A 22,668-nucleotide genomic window follows, 5' to 3' on the forward strand; every position below is an offset into this window, starting at 1 on the left:
CATGGGCAAAGCAAGGAAGGGCAGTGCTGCAGCTGTGCTCCCTCCTTACCTATCCCAGCTGCTCTACAGGGACTCAGAGCACACCAAAGGCAGAGACATGATGCTTATGGCAGGAGTCAGGGTGCTGTCCAGGATCTCATCCCTTCAGCTGCCTATGAGGTCTCAGCACAGAGGTGCACTCACCTTTGTCATGGTATTCAGTATCCCCTGCAGACCCATCTGCTGCTCTTACCATCCCAGCAGGAGCAGGTGGAAAGGGACAGGCTGTAAAAGCAAAACTGCTCCTGGAGCCTTTGAAAATGCAGACAAACACCAGAGATAAGCTTAGATCTTTATTAGGTGGAGGAAGGGCTAAAAAGAAATGAAACTCCTAAAACATTCACCACACTGGTGCAGGACAAGAAGGACCAGGAGTTGCCTTCAGAGTCTTGTTTTAAAAAAAGTAGGGATGGACAGGTGAAGTTTCCATCTAGTAGCTGTGGCTTTCCTGGGCAGGGTGGCTCAGGGCAAAAAAGAGGTACAAGACACAGCTCATACTTTTATTTAAGAAAGCACTAGATAGATAGGTTTTTTGCCTCTAATGATGCAAAGGAGGTTCCAGAACCCAGTGAGCCATCTGAAGTCTCTTGCTAGAGAAACAACACCCCCCCCCCAAACAAAGAAGAAAACCTTTTTATTTTTTTTAAATTATTCAAAAATTGAAAAATAAAAAGGTGAGGCTGCAGCTCAAGGCCACAGTGACTAAACTGCCCACAAGACTTCATCTTCCACAGCAGGAGGGAGAGAGGAGACAAAAGAAAGGGGAAAGCCCACAAAGCATTTTTTTTTTCTCCCCCCCCCCCCCCAAAGCAACAGCTATATTGGGGGCTGGGGGCAGAAATCAAACCAACAGGACACATCTTGATTCTTTTTTTGGGGGGGGCGGGAATGCCTCCTTATTTGCCTGAATTTAGAACTGCATTAAATAAATGGGCTGCAGCTCCAAAAAAATGGCACAGTTTGTCTTTGACAGAGTTAAAGCTTTAAAAACCAAGGAAGGATGCCCTGGTGCAGATGGGAAATAATTTGTTTTCCTACAAAGAAAATAAAACAGGCTGCAAGATGCAGAAAACGACATTTAGGCTCTATTACATTTACAAATACATACATAAATATATTACATACAACAGCAACTCAAAGAGGAAGCGGGCGAGTCACACAGAGGATGGCTGGCTGGTTGCAGTTCTCCTGGCACAGATGTTTGGCTGAGCAGTTACTTCTCCTAATAATTTCAGGAATGGGCTTCGGCTTTTTTTCTCTTTTCTTTTGTTTTTTCTCCTCCTCTCCTTTCATTCTCTCCCCCCTCCCCAGTTTCAGATTTAGTTTGTCCAGTATGGAGAGGTGCCATAGGTGGTTTTGGTAGCCTGAGACTTTTGCTGCATGGTGCTGGGTTGGTTGCGTTGGCCGGATGCACCCTAGAAATTGGAAAGGAAGGAGACATGGGCATCAGCTGCCCTAGCACCTGTGCTCCCAGGAAGACAAGCCTGTCCATGCATCAGCAGAAGAGCTGCCACCCCCAGGGACAGCCCTGACACCTGCCAATGCAGCAATGCTCCCCCCCCGAATGGATCCGTTTCTGCTCTGCAACATCTCTGCATCTCGCAATCCAGGACAAACAGCCACAGAGACACCAAGCAGAAGCATGGGGATGCATCATCCCACTGCCCCCCACCCAAGACAGGTTCAAGCACAAGGAAGGAGAGGAGCAGGACTGGGGACAGCAAAGGAGCTCTCTCTCAAGGTGAATGGAGGCAGTGCACCAGCCAAGGATGTCAGAGAGAGAAGTAATTTCCTATTTCTGGACTCTAAGGCAGAACACTCTGTTTTTTCAGGGAACATTTATAGTGAGGAAAGGAAACGCATGGGCTGGTGAAACCAAATCAGAAATTGGAGCTGACATGCAACCTGCAAGGGGAATGCTTGATTTTTTCACCCAGAGTTACAGTACAAGTGCTCACATCCTGCTCTCCTGCTGCAGCCAGGGGACAGCAGCATCTGCCTTGGCTTCATACCTCACAGCCCATCTCTCCACACCCCACATCAGGATGGCCTCGTCACAGAATCACAGGCTGGCAGGGACCTCTTGAGGTATCTTGTCCAATCCCTCTGCTCAAGTAGGGTCACCTAGAGCTGGTTGCCCAGGACCATGTCCAGAGAGCTCCAAGGATGGAGACTCTACAACTTCCCTGGGCAACCTGTGCCAGTGCTTGGTCACCATCCCAGTAAAAAAGTGTTTCCTGATGTTCAGACGGAATCTCCTGTTTCAGTTTGTGCCCATTGCCTCTGGTCCTGTCACTGGGCAATACTGAAAAGAGCCTGGCTCCATCCCCTTTACGCTCTCCTTTCAGGTATTTATATACATTGATAAGATCCCCCTGAGCCTTCTCTTCTCCAGGCTGAACAGTCCCAGCTCTCTCAGCCTTTCCTCATAGGAGAGATGTCCTGGTCCCTTCATCATCCTTGTGGCCCTTCGTTGGACTCTCCCATACATCCATGTCTCTCTTGTACTGGGGAGCCCAGAACTGGACACAGGACTCCAGGTGTGGACTTACCAGTTGTCCTGGTTTCAGCTGGGGTAGAGTTAACTGTCTTCCTAGTAGCTGGTACAGTGCTATGTTTTGAGTTCAGTATGCAAAGAATGTTGATAACACTGATGTTTTCAGTTGTTGCTCAGTAGTGTTTAGACTACAGTCAAGGATTTTTCAGCTTTTCATGCCCAGCCAGCGAGAAAGCTGGAGGGGCACAAGAAGTTGGGAGGGGACACAGCCAGGGCAGCTGACCCAAAGTGGCCAAAGGGGTATTCCATACCATGTGACGTCCCATCTAGTTTAGGAACTGGGAAGTGGGGGGGCAGGGAATCGTGGCTTGGGGACTGGCTGGGTGTCGGTCGGCGGGTAGTGAGCTATTGCCCTGCACATCATTTGTACATTCCAATCCTTTTATTACTACTGTTGTCATTTTATTAGTGTTATCATTATCATTATTAGTTTCTTCTTTTCTGTTCTATTAAACCGTTCTCATCTCAACCCAGGAGTTTTACTTTTTTTTTCCTGATTTTCTCCCCCATCCCACTGGATGGAGGAAGCGAGTGAGCGGCTGCGTGGTGCTTAGTTGCTGGCTGGGATTAAACCACGACAGTCCATTTTGGCGCCCAATGTGGGGCACGAAGGGTTGAAATAACGACAAACCTGACCAGAGCTTGTTAAAACAAATTTGTTCCAAGCTTTCATTATGCTGATTTATGTGTTCTTAGAGTTGTTGCTCTGGCTTTTAAAGCTCTGTTATGTATCACCTCGCTTGCTGTATATAGTTCCTCTTCTACTGCTTATCATCCGTGGGAGGTGGATTAAGGTTTTCGCTTTGATGTATGGTATAACACTGGTTTATGGTATGATAAAGTCATCGGCTGTGGGATTAATCTGGTATTTGCACTTAGCCTTGTCACCTTTATACGGCGGGAGCCACCTGTGGGAAACTATTAATAATTATACCATTTACCTTTCCTCCTGGGAAAACCACTCTATGGGTGGGGTACCTTTCTTCCCCTCTCCTTTCTCCTTCAGTCCAGTTACAATGGTGTTTGAGAATTTTGAAAAATTTGAATACTCCTGGGGTGTTGGGACTAGCACAGTCCTAGCCCTACTGCTAGGAATTAGCATACTTCTGAATGTGGTTCAGCTCTCGTTTAAGGTTAAACAGCTATTTAAGAAGATCACCCAGAGATGTGCCCCAAGGCTGGATAATTATGAGTGGCAGGGTGTGTGGGGTAGTATGGGCAAGTACCTAGAAAAGTGGGCACCTCCAGTGTTTTGGAAATTCACCCCCAAAAACGTGCAGGATCCAGAAGAACTAGTAAAATATTTGGAAAAGGTATGCTGTCACCCTGGCAGCTCCAGAGAGATACAAATCACTGCAACGTGCTGGGGCCTGGCCCATGCCTATCGAGCCCTGTTCGACACCACTCAGTACCCTCAAGGGGAAGAGAAAGTCTCTAGACCTAACAACAAAATGATGAGCACTGCGGCCACCCAAACCTCGACAATGGGCGCTGCGGCCCCTCCAGGTCCGGCAAGGAGCATTGCAGGCACCCAGACCTTGGCGACAGGCACCGTGACTCCTCCAGCCCCGGCGACGAGAACTCGGGCTACCCAAACCTCAACAACAGGCACTGCAGCCCCTCCAGCCCCAGCAATGAGCACAGCAGCTACCCAAACCTCAGCGACAGACACTGCGGTTATCCAAAACCCGGCGAGCGATACTGCAACTGAACCAGAGGACCAACCTGGACCACTATCAGTTGCCCCTGTACAGAAAAAGAAATATACAAAAAAATCAGTTCGCTTAGCGAAGGATGATGGTGAACCAGGGTCATCACAGGAACCAGAGGAAGAGGCAGAACGAGAGGTAATAACCCGGTCCCTATCCTTGAGTGAGCTGCGGGATTTGCGAAAAGATTTTGGCCGCCGTATAGGTGAGCATATTATCACCTGGCTCCTCCAATGCTGGGACAATGGGGCTAATAGCTTGGAATTAGAAGGTAGGGAAGCCAAGCAGCTGGGATCACTTGCCAGGGAAGGTGGCATTGACAAGGCACTTGGAAGAGGGACACAAGCCATCAGCCTCTGGAGGCAACTCCTGTCAAGCGTGAAGGAAAGGTACCCCTTTAAGGAAGATGTTATATGTCAATCAAGCAAGTGGACCACCATGGAAAAAGGTATCCAATATCTGAGGGAATTAGCTGTGCTAGAGACGATTCATCATGACCCGGACAACCCACAATTACCCAAAGATCCAGACGAAGTCCAATGCACACGACCCATGTGGTGGAAGTTTGTACGGAGCGCACTATCGTCCTATGCCAACGCATTGGCAGTAATGTCCTGGAAGGATGAAGAGGCACCAACAGTGGAAGAAGTAGCCTGCCAACTCCGTCAATATGAAAAAAATCTCTCCTCCTCCCTACAAGCCTGCTTTTCGTCTGTGGAGAAGCTGTCCCAGGATGTCCAACAAATCAAAGAGGATATGTCCTACTCCACACTTGTAAGGACCAATGTCTCAGCTATTAGGAGTGAACGGTCTTCTGCCCAAGAGACAGAATATAGAAAGTACACACCGCAAGGTGCCCTGTGGTTTTATCTATGTGATCAGGGAGAGGACATGAAGAAATGCGACGGAAAACCTACCTCGGTCCTAAATGCACGGGTACATGAGCTGCGAGGAAAAACCACCACAAAAGGGGATTCTACTAGGAAAAATGCCGCTCCAGTTTCCAAACAGAGTAGAAGGGCTGACTTTATTTCCGATCCTCTTGAAGGGACTTCTGAGCCAATTCTACGAGAAGTGAATACTGAATACTCTAACCAGAATTAGAGGGGCCCTGCCTCCAGCCAGGTGGAGGAAAGGGATAACTGGGTCTATTGGACTGTGTGGATTCGATGGCCTGGCACATCAGACCCACAGGAGTACAAGGCTCTAGTAGACAACAGAGCACAGTGTACTCTAATGCCATCAAGTTATAAAGGGACAGAACCCATTTGTATTTCTGGTGTGACAGGGGGATCTCAAGAGTTAACTGTATTGGAAGCTGAAGTAAGCCTAACTGGGAATGAATGGCAGAAACACCCCATTGTGACTGGTCCAGAGGCTCCGTGTATCCTTGGCATAGACTATCTCAGGAGAGGGTATTTTAAGGACCTGAAGGGGTATCGATGGGCTTTTGGTATAGCTGCCTTGGAGATAGAGGGCATTGAACAGCTGTCTACCCTGCCTGGTCTCTCTCAAGACCCTTCGATTGTGGGGTTGCTGCAGGTTGAAGAAGTGCCAATTGGTACCACGACGGTGCACCGGCGGCAATATCGCACCAACCGAGACTCTCTGATTCCCATCCACAAATTGATTCGCCAACTGGAGAGCCAAGGAGTGATCAGCAAAACTTGCTCACACTTTAATAGTCCCATATGGCCAGTGCGGAAGTCTAATGGGAATGGAGATTAACAGTTGACTATAGCGGCCTGAATGAAGTTACGCCACCGCTGAGTGCTGCCGTTCCAGATATGCTAGTACTTCAATACGAGCTAGAGTCAAAGGCAGCCAAGTGGTATGCCACAATTGACATTGCTAATGCGTTTTTCTCAATCCCTCTGGCAGCAGAGTGTTGTCCACAATTTGCCTTTACTTGGAGGGGTGTCCAGTACACTTGGAATCAATTGCCCCAGGGGTGGAAACACAGCCCCACCATTTGCCATGGACTAATCCAGACTGCACTGGAAAAAGGTGAAGCTCCGGAACACCTGCAATACATTGATGACATCATCGTATGGGGCAACACAGCAGAATAAGTCTTTGAGAAAGGGAAGAAAATAATCCAAATCCTTCTGAAAGCCCGTTTTGCCATAAAAGAAAGTAAGGTCAAGGGACCTGCACAGGAGATCCAATTTTTGGGAATAAAATGGCAAGATGGACGTCGTCAGATGCAATGGACGTGATTAACAAAACAGCAGCTATGTCTCCCCCAACTAATAAAAACGACACACAGGCCTTCTTAGGTGTCGTGGGGTTTTGGAGAATGCATATTCCAAATTACAGTTTGATTGTAAGCCCTCTCTATCAAGTGACCAGGAAGAAGAATGATTTTAAATGAGGCCCTGAACAACAACAAGCCTTCGAACAAATTAAATGGGAGATTGCCCATGCAGTAGCTCTTGGACCAGTCCAGACAGGACAAGATGTTAAAAATGTGCTCTACACTGCAGCTGGGGAGAATGGCCCTACCTGGAGCCACTGGCAGAAAGCACCTGGGGAAACCTGAGGCCAACCCCTGGGGTTTTGGAGTCGAGGATATGGAGGATCCGAGGCTCGCTATACTCCAACTGAAAAAGAGATACTGGCAGCATATGAAGGAGTTCGAGCCACCTCAGAAGTGGTTGGTACTGAAACACAGCTCCTCTTAGCACCCCGACTGCCAGTGCTGGGCTGGATGTTCAAAGGGAGGGTCTCCTCTACATGTCACGCGACTGATGCCACGTGGAGCAAGTGGATCGCACTGATCACACAACGGGCTCGCATAGGAAACCCCAGTCACCCAGGTATTTTAGAAGTGATCACGGACTGGCCAGAAGGCAAAGATTTTGGAATGTTGCCAGAGGAGAAGGTGGCACATGCTGAAGAAGCCCCGCTGTATAATAAAATGCCACAAAATGAGAGGCAATATGCCCTGTTCACTGATGGGTCCTGTCGCATTGTGGGAAAGCATCGAAGTTGGAAAGCTGCTGTATGGAGTCCTACACGACAAGTTGCAGAAACTGCTGAAGGAGAAGGTGAATCGAGTCAGTTTGCAGAGGTGAAAGCCATCCAGTTAGCATTAAATATTGCTGAAAGAGAAAAGTGGCCAGTGCTCTATCTCTATACTGACTCATGGATGGTGGCAAATGCCCTGTGGGGGTGGTTACAGCAATGGAAGCAGAGCAACTGGCAGCACAGAGGTAAACCCATTTGGGCTGCCACACTGTGGCAAGATAATCTGGTTGTAAAAGTACGTCATGTAGATGCTCACGTACCCAAGGGTCGGGACACTGAAGAACATCGAAACAACCAACAGGTGGATCAGGCTGCCAAGGTTGAAGCAGCTCAGGTGGACCTGGACTGGCAACATAAGGGTGAGCTATTTATGGCTCAGTAGGCCCATGATACTTCAGGCCATCAGGGAAGAGATGCAACATATAGATGGGCTCGAGATCGAGGGGTGGACTTGACCATGGACACTATTGTGCAGGTTATCCATGAATGTGAAACATGTGCTGCAATTAAGCAAGCCAAGCGGTTAAAGCCCCTGTGGTATGGAGGGCGATGTCTGAAATATAAATTTGGGGAAGCCTGGCAGATTGACGATATCACACTCCCACGAACTCGCCAAGGCAAGCAACCACCAGGTGGCTGGAAACATATCCTGTACCCCATGCCACTGCCCGGAAGACTATCCTGGGCCTTGAGAAGCAGGTCTTGTGGTAACATGGCACCCCAGAAAGGATTGAGTCAGACAACAGGACTCATTTCCGAAACAACCTCATAGACACCTGGGCCAAAGAGCATGGCATTGAGTGGGTGTATCATATTCCCTATCATGCACCAGCCTCTGGGAAAATTGAGTGATATAATGGACTGTTAAAGACTACATTGAGAGCAATGGGGGGTGGAACCTTCAAACACTGGGATACACATTTAGCAAAAGCCACCTGGTTAGTCAACACCAGAGGATCTGCCAATTGGGGTGGCCCTGCCCAATCAGAATTTTTACATACTGTAGAAGGGGATAAAGTCCCTGTAGTGCACATGAAAAATATGTTGGGGAAAACAGTCTGGGTTACTCCTGCATCAGGCAAAGGTAAACCCACTCGTGGGATTGCTTTTGCTCAAGGGCCTGGGTGCACTTGGTGGGTGATGCGAAAAGATGGAGAAGTCCGATGTGTGCCTCAAGGGGATTTGATTTTAGGTGACAATAGCCAGAAGTAAACTGTATGATATTAGTTGCTACATAACTCTGCCACTGTATGTTATCATTACTATAATTGTTATATGCTATATCCATAGTACTATAGTAAGAATCATTTGGATCAAGCAAGAAAGAACTGTGATAAAACTGAGCAAATCGCAGTAGTGATGGAACCAGAACTGACTCCAGCATGCAACAATCCAACGGTGGACACCATCCTCCTGCTGCGTCCAATGTCACCTGCTCGTCACACCGCACTGAAGCCCAATTCGGCTCTACTGACTGAGAGGACTTTGCACCATCCCTCCTGCCCAGAAAGACTGGTATGACAGATGGAGCCCACAGTCGGAAAGTAAATGAACTCAACAAATGTTTTAAAAACATAACTCATGAACTAAAGGAATGATATCTCTGTGTGTGTATACGTGTATATATATATCATTGTTCATATGTCTCAAAGGGATGGAAAGGTGGTGATGATTAATCAGGATGTAACTAAAGGTATGGGAACTGAGCATGACGTCAATGGTATAGAATAAGGGGTGGATACTGTCCTGGTTTTATCTGGGATAGAGTTAACTGTCTTCCTAGTAGCTGGTACAGTGCTATGTTTTGAGTTCAGTATGCAAAGAATGTTGATAACACTGATGTTTTCAGTTGTTGCTCAGTATTGTTTAGACTATAGTCAAGGATTTTTCAGCTTTTCATGCCCAGCCAGCGAGAATGCTGGAGGGGCACAAGAAGTTGGCACAGGACACAACCAGGGCACCTGACCCAAACTGGCCAACGGGGTATTCCATACCATGTGACGTCCCATCTAGTTTAGGAACTGGGAAGTGGGGGGGGGGGGCAGGGAATCGCAGCTCGGGGACTGGCTGGGTGTCGGTCGGTGGGTGGTGAGCTATTGCTTTGCGCATCATTTGTACATTCCAATCCTTTTATTACTACTGTTGTCATTTTATTAGTGTTATTATCATTATTAGTTTCTTCTTTTCTGTTCTATTAAACTGTTCTCATCTCAACCCAGGAGTTTTACTTTTTTTTTCCTGATTTTCTCCCCCATCCCACTGGATGGGGGAAGTTAGTGAGCGGCTGCGTGGTGCTTAGTTGCTGGCTGGGGTTAAACCACGACACCAGTGCTGAGCAGAGGGGAAGGATCTCCCTTGACCTGCTGGTGGTACTTTGCATAATGCAGCCCAGGATCCCATTGGCCTTCTTTGTGGCAAGGGCACATTGTTGGCTCATGGTCAACTTAGTGTTTACCAGGACCCCCAGGGCCTTTTCTGAAAAGCTGCTTTGGCCCCCAGCATATACTAGTGTATGGGGTTGTTCCTCCCCAGAGGCAAGACTTTGCACTTCCCCTTGCTGAACTTCATGAGGTTCCCTCCCCAGCTGGTCAACAGCATCAAGTCTGTCAGTCTGCAATCATTGTCAAGGCCCTTTCCCAATGAGCAAAGCAAAAGCCCCCAAGACCCTGCTGGGATGTGGGTGGGATCAATATGCCCTCAGGCACTCTGTAGATGTGAAAGGGGCCAACTTACCTGCCCATCTTGCTGAAGATGGTGATGCAGCATCTGGGAATGAGGCTGCTGATGGGCAGGCAGGATATGGAGAAATGGGGCCGGAGCATAACCCGGGGCAGCACCAGGGTTCAGGGGCCCAGTCGATCCGAGAGCAGAGGGCAGGCTGAAAGGAGGCGGTGTGCCAGCATGGAATCCCTGCTTGTCAAACGTCTGCACAGGAGGTGAAGGGGACAGTGTCAGACTGTTGTGAGCAGCCCCACAGTGACCAGACAAGAACAAGAGTGGTCCAGACATATATCACCTGAAACTTTCACCGACCCCATGAGCAAGCCAAGTCACATCGAATACCTGCAAGCACTTTAGCAGATGAGTATCAGCTCCTGTTCTCACCCATACTTCTGCACTAATGCCTCCAACATTTTATTTTATTTTTATTTCCACAGCTACTGTGCTCCTTTTTTCCCTGACCTCTTTTTACTCAGTGAGACATGGGACGGCAGCAGCTGCCTGAAATCAGTCCTTCACACATTGCGGGGGCTCAGCCTGGAATTACTCAACCTACCCAGTGAGGCCCAACAAAAACACAAGAAGAACTTGCAATAAGATTTTCCTCCCCCTGGCCAAAGCTCCACCCGGCCTCTCAACTCACCTGCTTTGGGGCCTATTTTGACTAAAATCATATGTGCCATCACACTTCATTTGCACTCAGGACACAGCACACATGGGACAACAGCATGTGGCAGTGTAGAGCACTGCACCTATGCCAGCAGCTGCTGTCAGGAGCTGACATGGCAGAAGCAGTGGGACAGAGAGCAAGACTCTTCTCCAACAGCAAACAAACAGAGCCAACGTAAGAAATGCCACAGCATGCTGACCCTGAGACCAACTGGCCTGGGAATGGCCCTAGCCACCAGTGCTCTGCAGGGAGAGCCATCAGCCTGGCCTCAGGCCATGGGGGAGGAGGGTCCAGCATTACTCACCTGAGTCTTGTTATAGACTGAGCCACTGATATCAGGCACACCCGTGTTACTTGAGGTCACAGAAACACCTAGAAAACAAACAAAAAGAAAAAGCCACCAAAAATGAGAAAGTCAACCACCACCCAGCACGAGCCCTGTGCTTTGCTTCCAGCATGTCCGGTGACCTCAGTGGATGCACCTTTGTCCACAGCTGCTGCACCACATGCCCTGCTGCTGCTGCTAGCCAGCCTGGCAGGGTTCTCCATGCTGTCAGACCCACAGCATCCCACATGGGAACAGAAGGGCTCAGTTCCTCACTCCGACTGCAAAGCAGGAAACCAGCCTACTGGCATAAATCACCCACATCCACAACCCAGGGGTTACCACTTGGATTCAAATGCACTTCACCAGGCAGCAGCTAGCTGCACTGAATGCTCATGCTCATTTAAGCTCACGAAAAGCCAGCTTTCCCCTAGGATTAGGGATGCATTTGGCTCTACTGCAGCATTCAAGAACTTTCTAGTAGTGCACTGAGTGATGAGACTCAGCATCTGCTACACATTTGAGCCCTTGTCCTTTTACATCCTGCAGAAGGGTGTGGTCTGCAATGCTCCTCTGCCCTGAGAGAATTAATATGACTGATTCAGGCTGGCTTCCACCAGGACCAGCTGGTGCCACAACAGGCTCAGAAACACTCACCAGTGAGGTGACTCTCAAACCAGCCACTTACTCAGAGTCTTATAAAGACTGGCTATAATCATTTCACTTGGATCAGAATAAAACCAGCAGTTCCTCTGGCCAGTGAATCAGAGGACTAGACTCAGAGGGTGTGCACTGCTCTAAGGTTGTACCCTTCCTAGGACATTGTTCTTTTTTGTATTGCTCCTCCACAGAGGAGAGCTTGATCAGCTCTTGGCTGAAGACAGTCCAGTTGGTGTTTCAAATGTACAGCAAATGCTTGGTATTTGCTTAAGCCCAAGGATGAACTACTTAGTGCTAAGCAAATCAGTATACATTTCTCAGGTCTAACCAGCATGTGCAGAATAAAGCTTTCATATAAGCTGTATAAATTCTTCAGCCTTTACAGTCACAAAGGAAACATTTCCAGGCATGAAACAATGTGATGAGTTACAAGGTGTACGGACAGCAGCTGAAACAACAGTCCAGAGATGTGTGAACTGCCCTGCTTGCCCCTAACACGGCTATCTCAGGTGCCTACCAAGAAACTAAAAATCTAGTCTTCATTTGGCAGAGGACCATTTCAGCAGCAGCATCCAACTGCTTAGGCTTCAAAACCAGCACTGCTGCAGGACCACTATATTCTTCAGCAAAGAAAACTTTGGCAGAGGAAACAGCTCACCATTTCTCCCATGTATAATTGTGGACAAAGCTGCGCATCAGCCACACAAATCCTTATGCAAAGTTCAGCCAAGAGGCTTAGAAGGAACACTTGGGCCATTAAAAAAGCATTTTGTATATGGGAGATGGAGAAACAGCTTGGATCGTGACCCTGTTTAGAGCTGGCTGCTGGGTTGACTGTGTTTGCCCTACCAAATCCCACTCAAGAGCAACCTCAAGTCTCATGTGTTACCTTTCCCAGGTCCAGTGCCAGCAGATTTTTGTGCTTGAGATGACCCACTGTAGCCTCCTTTGCTGTAATCTCCAGCTGCCGTTCCCTGCGTCAAGTCATCATAGCCTGCTGGTGTGTACAAGACAAGGTGTTAGAGTGTGCAAGCAGCTCTGCAGATGCTCACGTGAAAAGCACAGTGGTAAGCATACCTGCTCCATAGCTGTGCTGCCCATAGCCACTTGCTTGCTGGAAAGGAGTTGACGCGGTGTTCAGGTTGACTCCATGCTGTTTAGCAGATGCTGGAGGTACCTGGACAAAGGAAGGGAACAAAAGGCTCTGTTAACTGGGGAATGGCACACAAAACACAAGCTCTCTCTGCCATCTAGTGGGGAAGGCACCTCACATGGGAAATTTAATCTGGAGTTGGGAGCACTGGGATGGCATGGGACATAGCATTCACACTTCCAGCAGTAACTTTCTGTAGTGGATTTATGCAAGCCCCAAGTTTTCTGCTAGAGCTGCCCCTCTGATTGCAGTGCAACCCTGTCTCAGAACAGGCTGCGTATTTCTTTCATACACTGACTGTAAACAGCAAATTCTCACTCACAAACCCAAGAAGGAGCAACCACAGTGCTCTCCCTCCAGAATCAAATGAAACACCAACTCCTGCCTGAGGCTGTTTCATAAAACACAGTCCTACAGGGCCCTAAAATAGACTCATCTACCCTTCTGCCTGGAGCATCACCTCTTCCCAAATAACATTCTCCCTCCTGAGACTACCAGCCCTGCTCTCTGACTTAATGGGGTCTCTTCCATCCTTGAAAGGATTTCCTAGGCACTCTTAGCTTGCTGACTCAGCTTTGGGTCTCCCTTTGACTCTCCAGAGGCTGCTACAGGCTTTCAGGAACACAGAGTCCACGAGCTGTAGCTGTCTGCTATTTACAGTAACCTGCACAGGAGTACATGAGTTCTGGCCTTTTAAATTTCCTGTTTTCTTGGGGAAGAGACTGCAGCTATTTTCTCATGCTTGCACGTTTTTGGGAGATCCCTTGCAGACTGGGGAACATGACTCTACTCCGCTGTCATGAGACCCCACCTGGAGTACCATTACCAGTTCTGGGGCCCCCAGCACAAGAAAGACATGGACCTGTGTTGTGGTTTAAGCCTCTTGCTCACTCCTCCCAGTGGGATGGGGAGGAGAATCAGGAAAAAAAAAAGTAAAACTCGTGGGTTGAGATAAGAATGATTTAATAACTAAAGTAAAATAAAATTTAATACTAACAATAATAAAATATAATAATAATTCTAATGAAAAGGAATATAATAAAAACCCAAAAACCCAAGTGATGTGCAATGCAATTGCTCACCACCTGCTGACCGATGCCCGAGCAGCGATCTGTGCCTCCCGGCCAACTCCCCTCAGTTTATATACTGAGTATGATGTTCTGTGGTATGGAATATCCCTTTGGCTAGTTTGGGTCAGCTGTCCTGGCTATGTTCCCTCCCAGCTGCTTGTACATCTCGCTTGCAGAGCATGGGAAACTGAAAAATCCTTGACTTAGGATAAGCGTTACTTAGCAACAACTAAAACATCAGTGTGTTATCAACATTATTCTCACACTAAATCCAAAGCACACTGTACCAGCTACTAAGAAGAAAATTAACTCTATCCCAGCCGAAATCAGGACAACCTGTTAGAGCCGATCCAGAGGAGGGCCATGAAAATGATCAGAGGGCTGGAACACCTCTCCTATGAAGAAAGGCTGAGAGAGTTGGGGTTGTTCAGCCTGGAGAAGAGAAGGCTCCAGGGAGGCCTTATTGCAGACTTTCAGTACTTAAAGGGGGCTTATAAGAAAGACAAAGAGATACTTTTTACCAGGGCCTGAAGTGACAGGACAAGGGACGAGTTTTAAACTGAAAGAGGGTAGATTTAGATTGGACACAAGGAAGAAATTCTTTTACAATGAGGGTGGTGAGACACTGGAACAGGTTGTCCAGAGAAGCTGTGGGTGCCCCATCATTGCAAGTGTCCAAGGCCAGGTTGGATGGGGCTTTGAGCAGCCTGATCTAGTGAAAGATGTCCCTGCCCATGACAGGGGGGTTGGACTAGATGATCTTTAAAGGTCCCTTCCAACCCAAACCATCCTGTGATTCAAAGATGTAGAAGGTTTGGGCTGAAGAGAGCAAAACTAGTGAGGCATGAAGGGAGGGTTACAGTTTAGTCTGTCACACTTACAAACATGGTTGGCCCATACTGGAACGCACTGGGTACGCCAGGCACACCAGCGTAATAAGGTAACCCAGTGTAGCTGTACCCCGGGGGCAGGGTCGGGTTGAGGAAGGGCTGCTGAGTTGTATGGTGAGTCTGCGTCTGGTTCTGCTGCGGCTGGGCAAGTGTGGTAGCAGGAGCAGGGGAGGCAGAATCCCCACGTCCAAATTTTGTTACGTCACCTGCAAAAGAAAGAACTGATCAGAAAAGCTATCAAAGCCACTCCAAAAGCAGAGGATTCAAAGGATTCAAATCCTCTGAATACAAGTAGACAACTACAGAAGAGAGCACATCCTACACTTGAAAGGCTGCAGTTGTTCATGGGAAGAACTCTCCCGGTCTCTTCCTGATGACCACAGGGACATTGCCTGTTCATGGCACAGAACTCTGTGCCATGGCTAATCCATTGATAAAATGGAGATACTAATACTTACCTATCTCACATGGTCTGAGCAGATTCATTACTATCAGATCACTGCAATAAAACATGCTAAAAGCAGAAGTATGGTAAATAGCCAAAGAGCAAAATGGTTGTTGGGTTAAAGTGTGACTCTCCTGGAGGTTAAACTGATTAGCTAAGCTTCATGGGCTGAAAGCAAATTAGGATTTACAGGCAGTGATGGGCATATTTTTGTCAATGTCTGTTTATTTGTCAAACAAGATGTCCGGTTCCTCACACCACCAAAGTTCTGGAGACAGTAGCTGAAGGCCAGGAAAGCAAGGTTTGCATTGCGGGCCGCCTTATTGAAGAAGTAGGAAGGGAAATTTGGTTATTAACCCAGAAGCAGCCTCCCAAGAGAACTGATTATGCAGCAGAAAAACCCCAAACGCATTTTCTGGCAGCCTACAGAGCAGCATGTTCACATGTTTTTAGGGAGGTGACATATGTCAATCACATCTGTCTCATTCCCAACTAGTATTCCTTTATGTTAGTTACCAAAAAGTATGACAACACTTAATACCAGCATTACAGGAATTATAACACCTATGTCTACAGTTTTAAGGTGTAATCAGATGGCAGTGAAAGAAAACCACTGGTTGAAAATCCTGGATGGCATTAATGTCATCTTTTCACACTGATAACTGAAGAGCAAGTGCAGGAATGAGGAAGGGCTTCTTAGACCACATGCTTTTGGGAATGAAGTTCATTAGATTTGGGGAGGGTGAGGGAGAGTCCGCTAGATGCAGCTCCTGCTGGGAACATACAAGTGCTAAAATAGCAGTAACAAAGTATGAGGAGCTGCTGAGGGGGGTCTATTCCAGTGCCAAAAAAGGAAAGCAAGCCAGTTGAATTTCAAGAAGAATGATTAAGCTATGGAATATTTTTCAAGCACCTGTATGTGCTTGGGAAGGGCACTAGATGACACTGCCATTTACATTCATAACAATTTTGCACTTAATCTCAAAGGCTATCCAACATACTCCCAGAAGAAGTCACATATGAATTACTGACCAAAACCATAAAGGAAAAAAATCCCCAAAAAACAATGTCAGGGTTGAAAGGGAGATGCTCGCTTTTGTTTGACTAGTTTGGACTGATGGGTTTAACTGCTTATAGAAGGGAAAAGCAAGTGCTCTTTCAGCAACGGCAGGATGACCTGCATTTAGAAACCAGCACATCTCACTTATCATCCTCGTCTTTAAATAGCACTCACCTGAGTACAGGTTGTTAGCAAGGCTCCCATCTCTGCCTGTCAAGGTTGCAGGAGCAGGGAATGTAATTCCGTAGTAATCCTTAGAAAGAGACAACATCGTTTATTAATAGTTGAAACCATAACAGAGCTGGACAGAACTTATGAACCATGAACCTTGTATTATATGCATAAGAAAATTTAAAAAGCAAGAACTAAAGGATGCTTGGGCAGAAGCTGACCTTATCACTTACAGCAGAGCTAGAGATTTACCTGGATCCTCAACTTCAAAACAACCCTATTTTATAGACATTTTTAACATCATATACAAATACTTAATCTCTTAATGGTAAGTTAAAGGCAACGACTAAACACCCCCCCCCCCCCCCCCCAACTCTCAGCTCTGAGCTGTCATATTCCAGCAAGACTGTGCCTGGAAGAGCAACAGACCATCAGGGGCCAAAGACCTGGGGTCAGGCCAGGACTGTAATCACAACATGGATGTAGTCTAAAGGTTTTACCCTTGTACCATGCCCTGTTTTCTAAAAGTAAAAACATCAGCTAGGAAAACAGCACAAACATTAAAAAAAACTGGAGAAAGAGTTACCACCTTGTTGGGAATTGGCTTGCTGAAAAAGGACATGGGCCTGTGGAAAAGTTGTGCGAGCAGAGTTCTGTGTGAAAGAATGTCAGTTTGAGCAACAAGACTAGGCCTTGGCTGAAAATAGCTGGCTTTACTGATATTGGGAGAAAAACAACAGCTGGTCTCGCTGTTATCAGGAGAAAGACAGGGACGGTGTGACCTTGGCATAACTTCATAAGTAACTTTTGAAGAAGTTCCCATGAGAAAGTTACGGAACACGCATAGCTGCAAATCACAAGTGGGTGTGTTTTAGTAATGAATAAACATTAGCAATGTACCAATCATATTAGGACTAGTAGGCATAATTATCGCAAACTGTATAAATATGAGCTATCCGTGCAAATAAAGTTGAATCACTTCTATCACTCATATTGGGTCGACTTATGTGCATTCCTCCGCCGCTCCAACAAATGGCGCCCGAACGGGGACCGAAGAAAGGGGAATTGGAGCGACGGACACTGAGAAGCACCGGTAGCAGCGACCGGGGGGCAAAAGATTAACCGAACGCTGATCGTCTTGGTTGGTGTGTTAACTCTCGTGCCTGGACCGTCCAAAAGGGGTTCGCCGTCAGTGAGGGCTACTGGAAAAAGGCTGCAAAGACTTTTTAACCGAGGTGCCTTAATCAAGGTAGCACCCAGGAGTATCAAGAAGCTGGCCAGCAATGGATCAAGAGGTAGCCCTAAAATTATTACAGTGCTTTTTAGAAAAGTGGGGGGTAAATTGCGTTAAGCAAGTTTCGGGATTAGTTGCTTTAGGTCGTGTTAAGGGATGCTTTAAGAATCTGGATTTATTATTTAAGGAGAGTGAATGGCGTAGATTAGGAGACGTATTATGGGATATGGTAATTGACAATGATAAATCAGCTAAAAAACTAATGAAGCAAGGACAGAAACCTTTCAATTAGTGTGGGTACAGCTTTTGAGCTTAGTACCTGGAATGCTATTGGAACCTCCCTATGGGATGAAATCAGTGACGGGTCTAAAGAAGTTAAAGATCTTGCAACTTTATGGAAATTGATTAAGACAACTCTGTAAGAAATGAAAGCAGATCGTAAAGCATCTGCGTCTGCTTTTGCTGCTCTCTCTCTCCAACCGCGAGCGAAGGGGAAAAGCGGGGAGAAAAACATAATGCAGCGAGAGAGACTTTTTGGAGCTTGTTCGCCTGCTCTTGTGCCCTTGACTTCTGCTCCACTCCCTGGGACTGCCGATATTAATCAGCCATCTGACAGTTCCCAAGCCTCCCTAACCGTACGATTAAAGGAAACCCTACAGAATCAGGGAGTGAGTAAAAATCTGCCTACGAAAACACAGCCCTCAGATACCACCGTTCAACATGAACAAATTATACCTAGCATATACCCTGATTCAAATAATGCAAACAAGGACTTGGCTATTCTAATAATAGAACAAAAAGAGACAATGTTAGAATTGTTAAAGGAAATGCAAAAAAGAGACGGGGAAACCAATGCACCCGTGATAGATGCGGAGCCGCTTGTAATAGCCACTGCAGAAGAAAGGCAGAGACATTGGATTAAGCAAGCCTGGATTGCTCAAAAACAAAAAGAGGGAGAAAGATTTAAACAGAGACCTACAGTGGATTCGACCTTGTTGTGGTATTACAAATACAGACTTACAGCCGCTGCTGGATTTATTGAGGGGCAGCGATAGCTTAACTTCTACAAGACAACTAAGTGCACCGGGACGGCAAGCCTTGACAGCAATTGGACAAAAAATCACATCCTCCATGTCTGGCAGATACGTTCCTGATTTACCCATAAATTTGAAACCTTATGCTGAGATTGATATGGAACACACTGACTGTAGTAAGCAGCATGACAGTGACACCGGTGATTGATCCACATCGGTTAACGCCATGGGACAGTAAGAATGTTTGGGTGTCACTAGCTAAAGCTATTAATCAAACCTCTTTTTGTGTGCTTATGTATTTTATTAGGTATAATGTTGTTTTTACTGTGCTTAATTAATTGTGTTCACAGATCTTTGCAAAGGGCAATACAGCAGGTGTTAAAATTTTACCTCAATCTATTCACAAACAGATAAATTGGCTGGAGAAACATACACAAAGATCCAGCAAGAAACTAGTTGGTTTGATGGGGTGTTAGAGTCAATATTTGGTGGGATAACACCACGGCTAATGTCATTGATTAAGGAAGCCTTACGATGGTTGGGTATATTGATATTAATCTGTGTAATAGTTAGAATTGCATATGGGTACATGATGAGAGGAGTCTCAAAGCTGACACACCAAGCTCTACTCGCACAAAAAGAAAAAGGGGGAATTGTTGGGAAGTGGCTTGCTGAAAAAGGACATGGGCCTGTGGAAAAGTTGTGCGAGCAGAGTTCTGTGTGAAAGAATGTCAGTTTGAGCAACAAGACTAGGCCTTGGCTGAAAATAGCTGGCTTTACTGATATCAGGAGAAAAACAACAGCTGGTCTCGCTGTTATCAGGAGAAAGACAGGTACGGTGTGACCTTGGCATAACTTCACAAGTAACTTTTGAAGAAGTTCCCATGAGAAAGTTACGGAACACGCATAGCTGCAAATCACAAGTGGGTGTGTTTTAGTAATGAATAAACATTAGCAATGTACCAATCATATTAGGACTAGTAGGCATAATTATCGCAAACTGTATAAATATGAGCTATCCGTGCAAATAAAGTTGAATCACTTCTATCACTCATATTGGGTCGACTTATGTGCATTCCTCCGCCGCTCCAACACCACCTGATGACTGGAATATTTATTTAAACTATGTTACAGGAGACCTCAGATCAGTAGTCTCCAAAGTGGGGTGCACAAGACAATCCATTGGGGTGCATGAAGAAAATGTTTTTGGTACCATTAATAAATAAAATTTTAAAAAATTAAAAATAGTGTTTGTTTAACCTTCCTCTCATCTTTTTTAATTTTTATTTTTGTGTATGTTTTATAACATACATATTAGTACAGTAGTATATGTATATAATTTATAAAATAAAAACATATTGGGAGTGCTCACAAATTTTTTACTGATGGGATGTGCAATCAAAAAAGGTGGGAGACCACTGTCTTAGATCATTCTTCTAGGTCCTCTACAGGAAGGTAAGACAGTCCTCATCCTAGAAAGCTCGCACTTCAAGATGACAGGACATATCAGCAAAACCAAAGCAGCAATTTGTCTTCGGTTTGGGAGAAAAAGAGAAAAGTTTGCCCTTCCCTCTCTGGGTGAACTCCACATGTGGGGCTGGTACTCTGCTAAGTGGTTTTCCTCCTAATTCTCATGGTTTACTCCTCACCACCTCCAATCCATCAAGAGTTAATGCTTTAACCACTAACGTATCCATTTCCAGTCTTCAACACTGGAAAAGCATCCTCCTTCTTCATACTTGCCTCCACAAATCCCCCAGCACCTCAAATGCTTTCTCAGAGTTGAAAGCACCTTCCACCTTGCTGCATTTCTGTGCATCACCCCCCTGTCTCCTACACCCAATCCTCCATAATGTGGCAAAGATTTATTATTGCAGGTGCTTTCTGTAACTTGAAACAGTGCCATATTTCATCATCCTTTCCTTCCCAGGTAATTCCACCTCATCAACTCCGGCATGAATCACAACCAAATTCCTATTAAAAGTCTTTGCAGGTTACTCAAAAGCAGTGCTCCCATCTCCTTCTGAGAAAAATGACACAAAAAGCAGATTTGGAGATAAGATCTGAACAGGATTCAGTGGATATGAACTGGAACTGACACACTAGCATTTTCCCCCATATAAACCAGACAAAATATAACCAAATCCACATGAGAAGAGGGTCTAAGGATTGCAATTATTCCCACTGCCCCTCAGGTGGGAGAAAACCACATCAACACTGCATATCCCTATCCCATACACCTGTGCATACACACATTCAAAACAAAAATCATTAGAAAATACAAGTGCAAGCCAGTTATCTTTGCACTTCATGCCCTCCCATAGGAAAACATTGGAAGAGATACTCTGCTCTTCAAACAACACGGGTATTTCCTGACCTACAGAAGGCACACAGTAGAAGGTGCCTAAAGTCAAAACTGAAATATCAGGAATAGACTCAAAAGGTGAGACAGAAAAGGACTGAAAAATATTAAGTGATCTGACGTAATAGATTTAAGCTCCACCAAGCAGCTCGCTAGGTACCACACACACCAGCTAAGACATTTGTAAGATCTCTGCTACACAGGCAGCCTGCAACAGACTAACAGAAAAGATAGCATATCCCAATGTAATAATACACACAAAAATTAAAACAAAACAAACACACACCCCCACCCCCCCAAAAAAAACCCAACACAGTGAGAACTTACAGCATCAACATACACATTAAGAAATTGAGTTAAATTAAAAAATAACACCCCCCCTCCCCCAAAAAAACCAACCCTCAGGGAAAACCCCCGTTCTCGCTGTATCAGCAGCCGCCAGTACCTCTCACTGCTGGAAGCTTCCCAGGAAGCAGTGATGATTTGCACTTGGGATTCTGCCCACTTTCACTTTCTAGATGTAAATGGACCACCATGTCAAAGACAAATATTCCCACCAGCTCCTGCCTCCCATACACCTAATGTTGCCTAATTTCTACAACAAATTCAAAACAATAAAAAAAAAATAATCTAGAAATCACAATCATTGCATGAATAGTTGATGAAAAATCCTTTGCAACATTTATGCATTTATTTATAAATATCAACACACTGAGGACAAATAACTCGGGGGGAGGGGGGGCAGGGGGGATGACCGATGACCCCAAAAACATTCTGCAAGATATTTGCAGAGAGAGGAAAAACTCTTCCACCAGCAAAGCTGCAGATGACATAGAGGAAAAAAAAAAAAACCTGACAAAATAAAAATATTTGTCAATAAAGGAAAACATGCATTAACTCATATATATGATATATCAGAGCATGAAATAAGAAAAATAGATGTTGGTAGGCAGAGAAACTTGAAAATAAAAACCAAGCAAGACCACTCAAAAAACAGATGAAAAGGAAACCATGAAACATCCCCAACACAGCTATCCCAAAAGCCTCTGCCGCCACTTTCATTCCCTGCTGAACCATAACAGCACAGGAGCCAGGTTCCCCCCACACCCTGACAGCAGCCCTGGGAAAGAACCAGCTCCCCTTCCCTACAGCCACCTCCTGCTCACACTTTGACAAGCACAACAAAAGCCCTCAGGAGAAAGCAAATGGAAAGCTGTCGTGGTTTAACCCCAGCCAGCAACTAAGTACCACGCAGCCGCTCACTCACTTCCCCCATCCAGTGGGATGGGGGAGGAAATCGGGAAAAAAAGTAAAACTCCTGGGTTGAGATAAGAACGGTTTAATAGAACAGAAAAGAAGAAACTACAATGATAATGATAACACTAATAAAATGACAACAGTAGTAATAAAAGGATTGGAATGTACAAATGATGCACAGGGCAATAGCTCACCACCCACCGACCGACACCCAGCCAGTCCCCGAGCCGCGATTCCCTGCCCCCCCCCCCCCCCCCCCACTTCCCAGTTCCTAAACTAGA

At 46.1% G+C, this 22,668-nt stretch overlaps 2 protein-coding genes across 14 annotated transcripts in view; one reads left to right on the plus strand and one right to left on the minus strand.

Moving 5' to 3' along the window:
• Positions 1-22,668, plus strand: part of LOC126035259 (uncharacterized) — a 393,856-nt gene that overhangs the window by 139,008 nt on the left and 232,180 nt on the right. For 2 of the 6 annotated variants that reach the window (XR_007504876.1, XR_007504875.1), the window contains exon 1: positions 1,451-8,527. Coding sequence is in view for 2 of the 6 variants with exons in the window: in XM_049793622.1 (XP_049649579.1) it covers positions 3,910-5,409 (1,500 nt within the window). In the remaining 4 variants the exon portion in view is untranslated. Of the gene's footprint in view, positions 1-1,450; positions 9,530-22,668 lie in introns of those variants that run through there. The other 4 variants (XR_007504877.1, XR_007504878.1, XM_049793623.1 and 1 more) reach the window with 3 other exon arrangements.
• Positions 320-22,668, minus strand: part of LOC126035242 (ubiquitin-associated protein 2-like) — a 247,102-nt gene continuing 224,753 nt past the window's right edge. For 6 of the 8 annotated variants that reach the window (XM_049793525.1, XM_049793526.1, XM_049793527.1 and 3 more), the window contains 7 exons: positions 16,504-16,582; positions 14,816-15,030; positions 12,789-12,888; positions 12,601-12,708; positions 11,031-11,098; positions 10,069-10,260; positions 320-1,454 (listed from right to left, as the gene is read on the minus strand). In XM_049793525.1, the coding sequence (XP_049649482.1) occupies positions 1,359-1,454; positions 10,069-10,260; positions 11,031-11,098; positions 12,601-12,708; positions 12,789-12,888; positions 14,816-15,030; positions 16,504-16,582 (858 nt within the window). In that variant the 3' untranslated portion in view covers positions 320-1,358. The remainder of the gene's footprint in view (positions 1,455-10,068; positions 10,261-11,030; positions 11,099-12,600; positions 12,709-12,788; positions 12,889-14,815; positions 15,031-16,503; positions 16,583-22,668) is intronic. The other 2 variants (XM_049793524.1, XM_049793528.1) reach the window with 1 other exon arrangement.

Source organism: Accipiter gentilis, chromosome W (assembly GCF_929443795.1).
Source record: "Accipiter gentilis chromosome W, bAccGen1.1, whole genome shotgun sequence".
Classification (NCBI taxonomy): Eukaryota; Metazoa; Chordata; class Aves; order Accipitriformes; family Accipitridae; genus Astur; species Astur gentilis.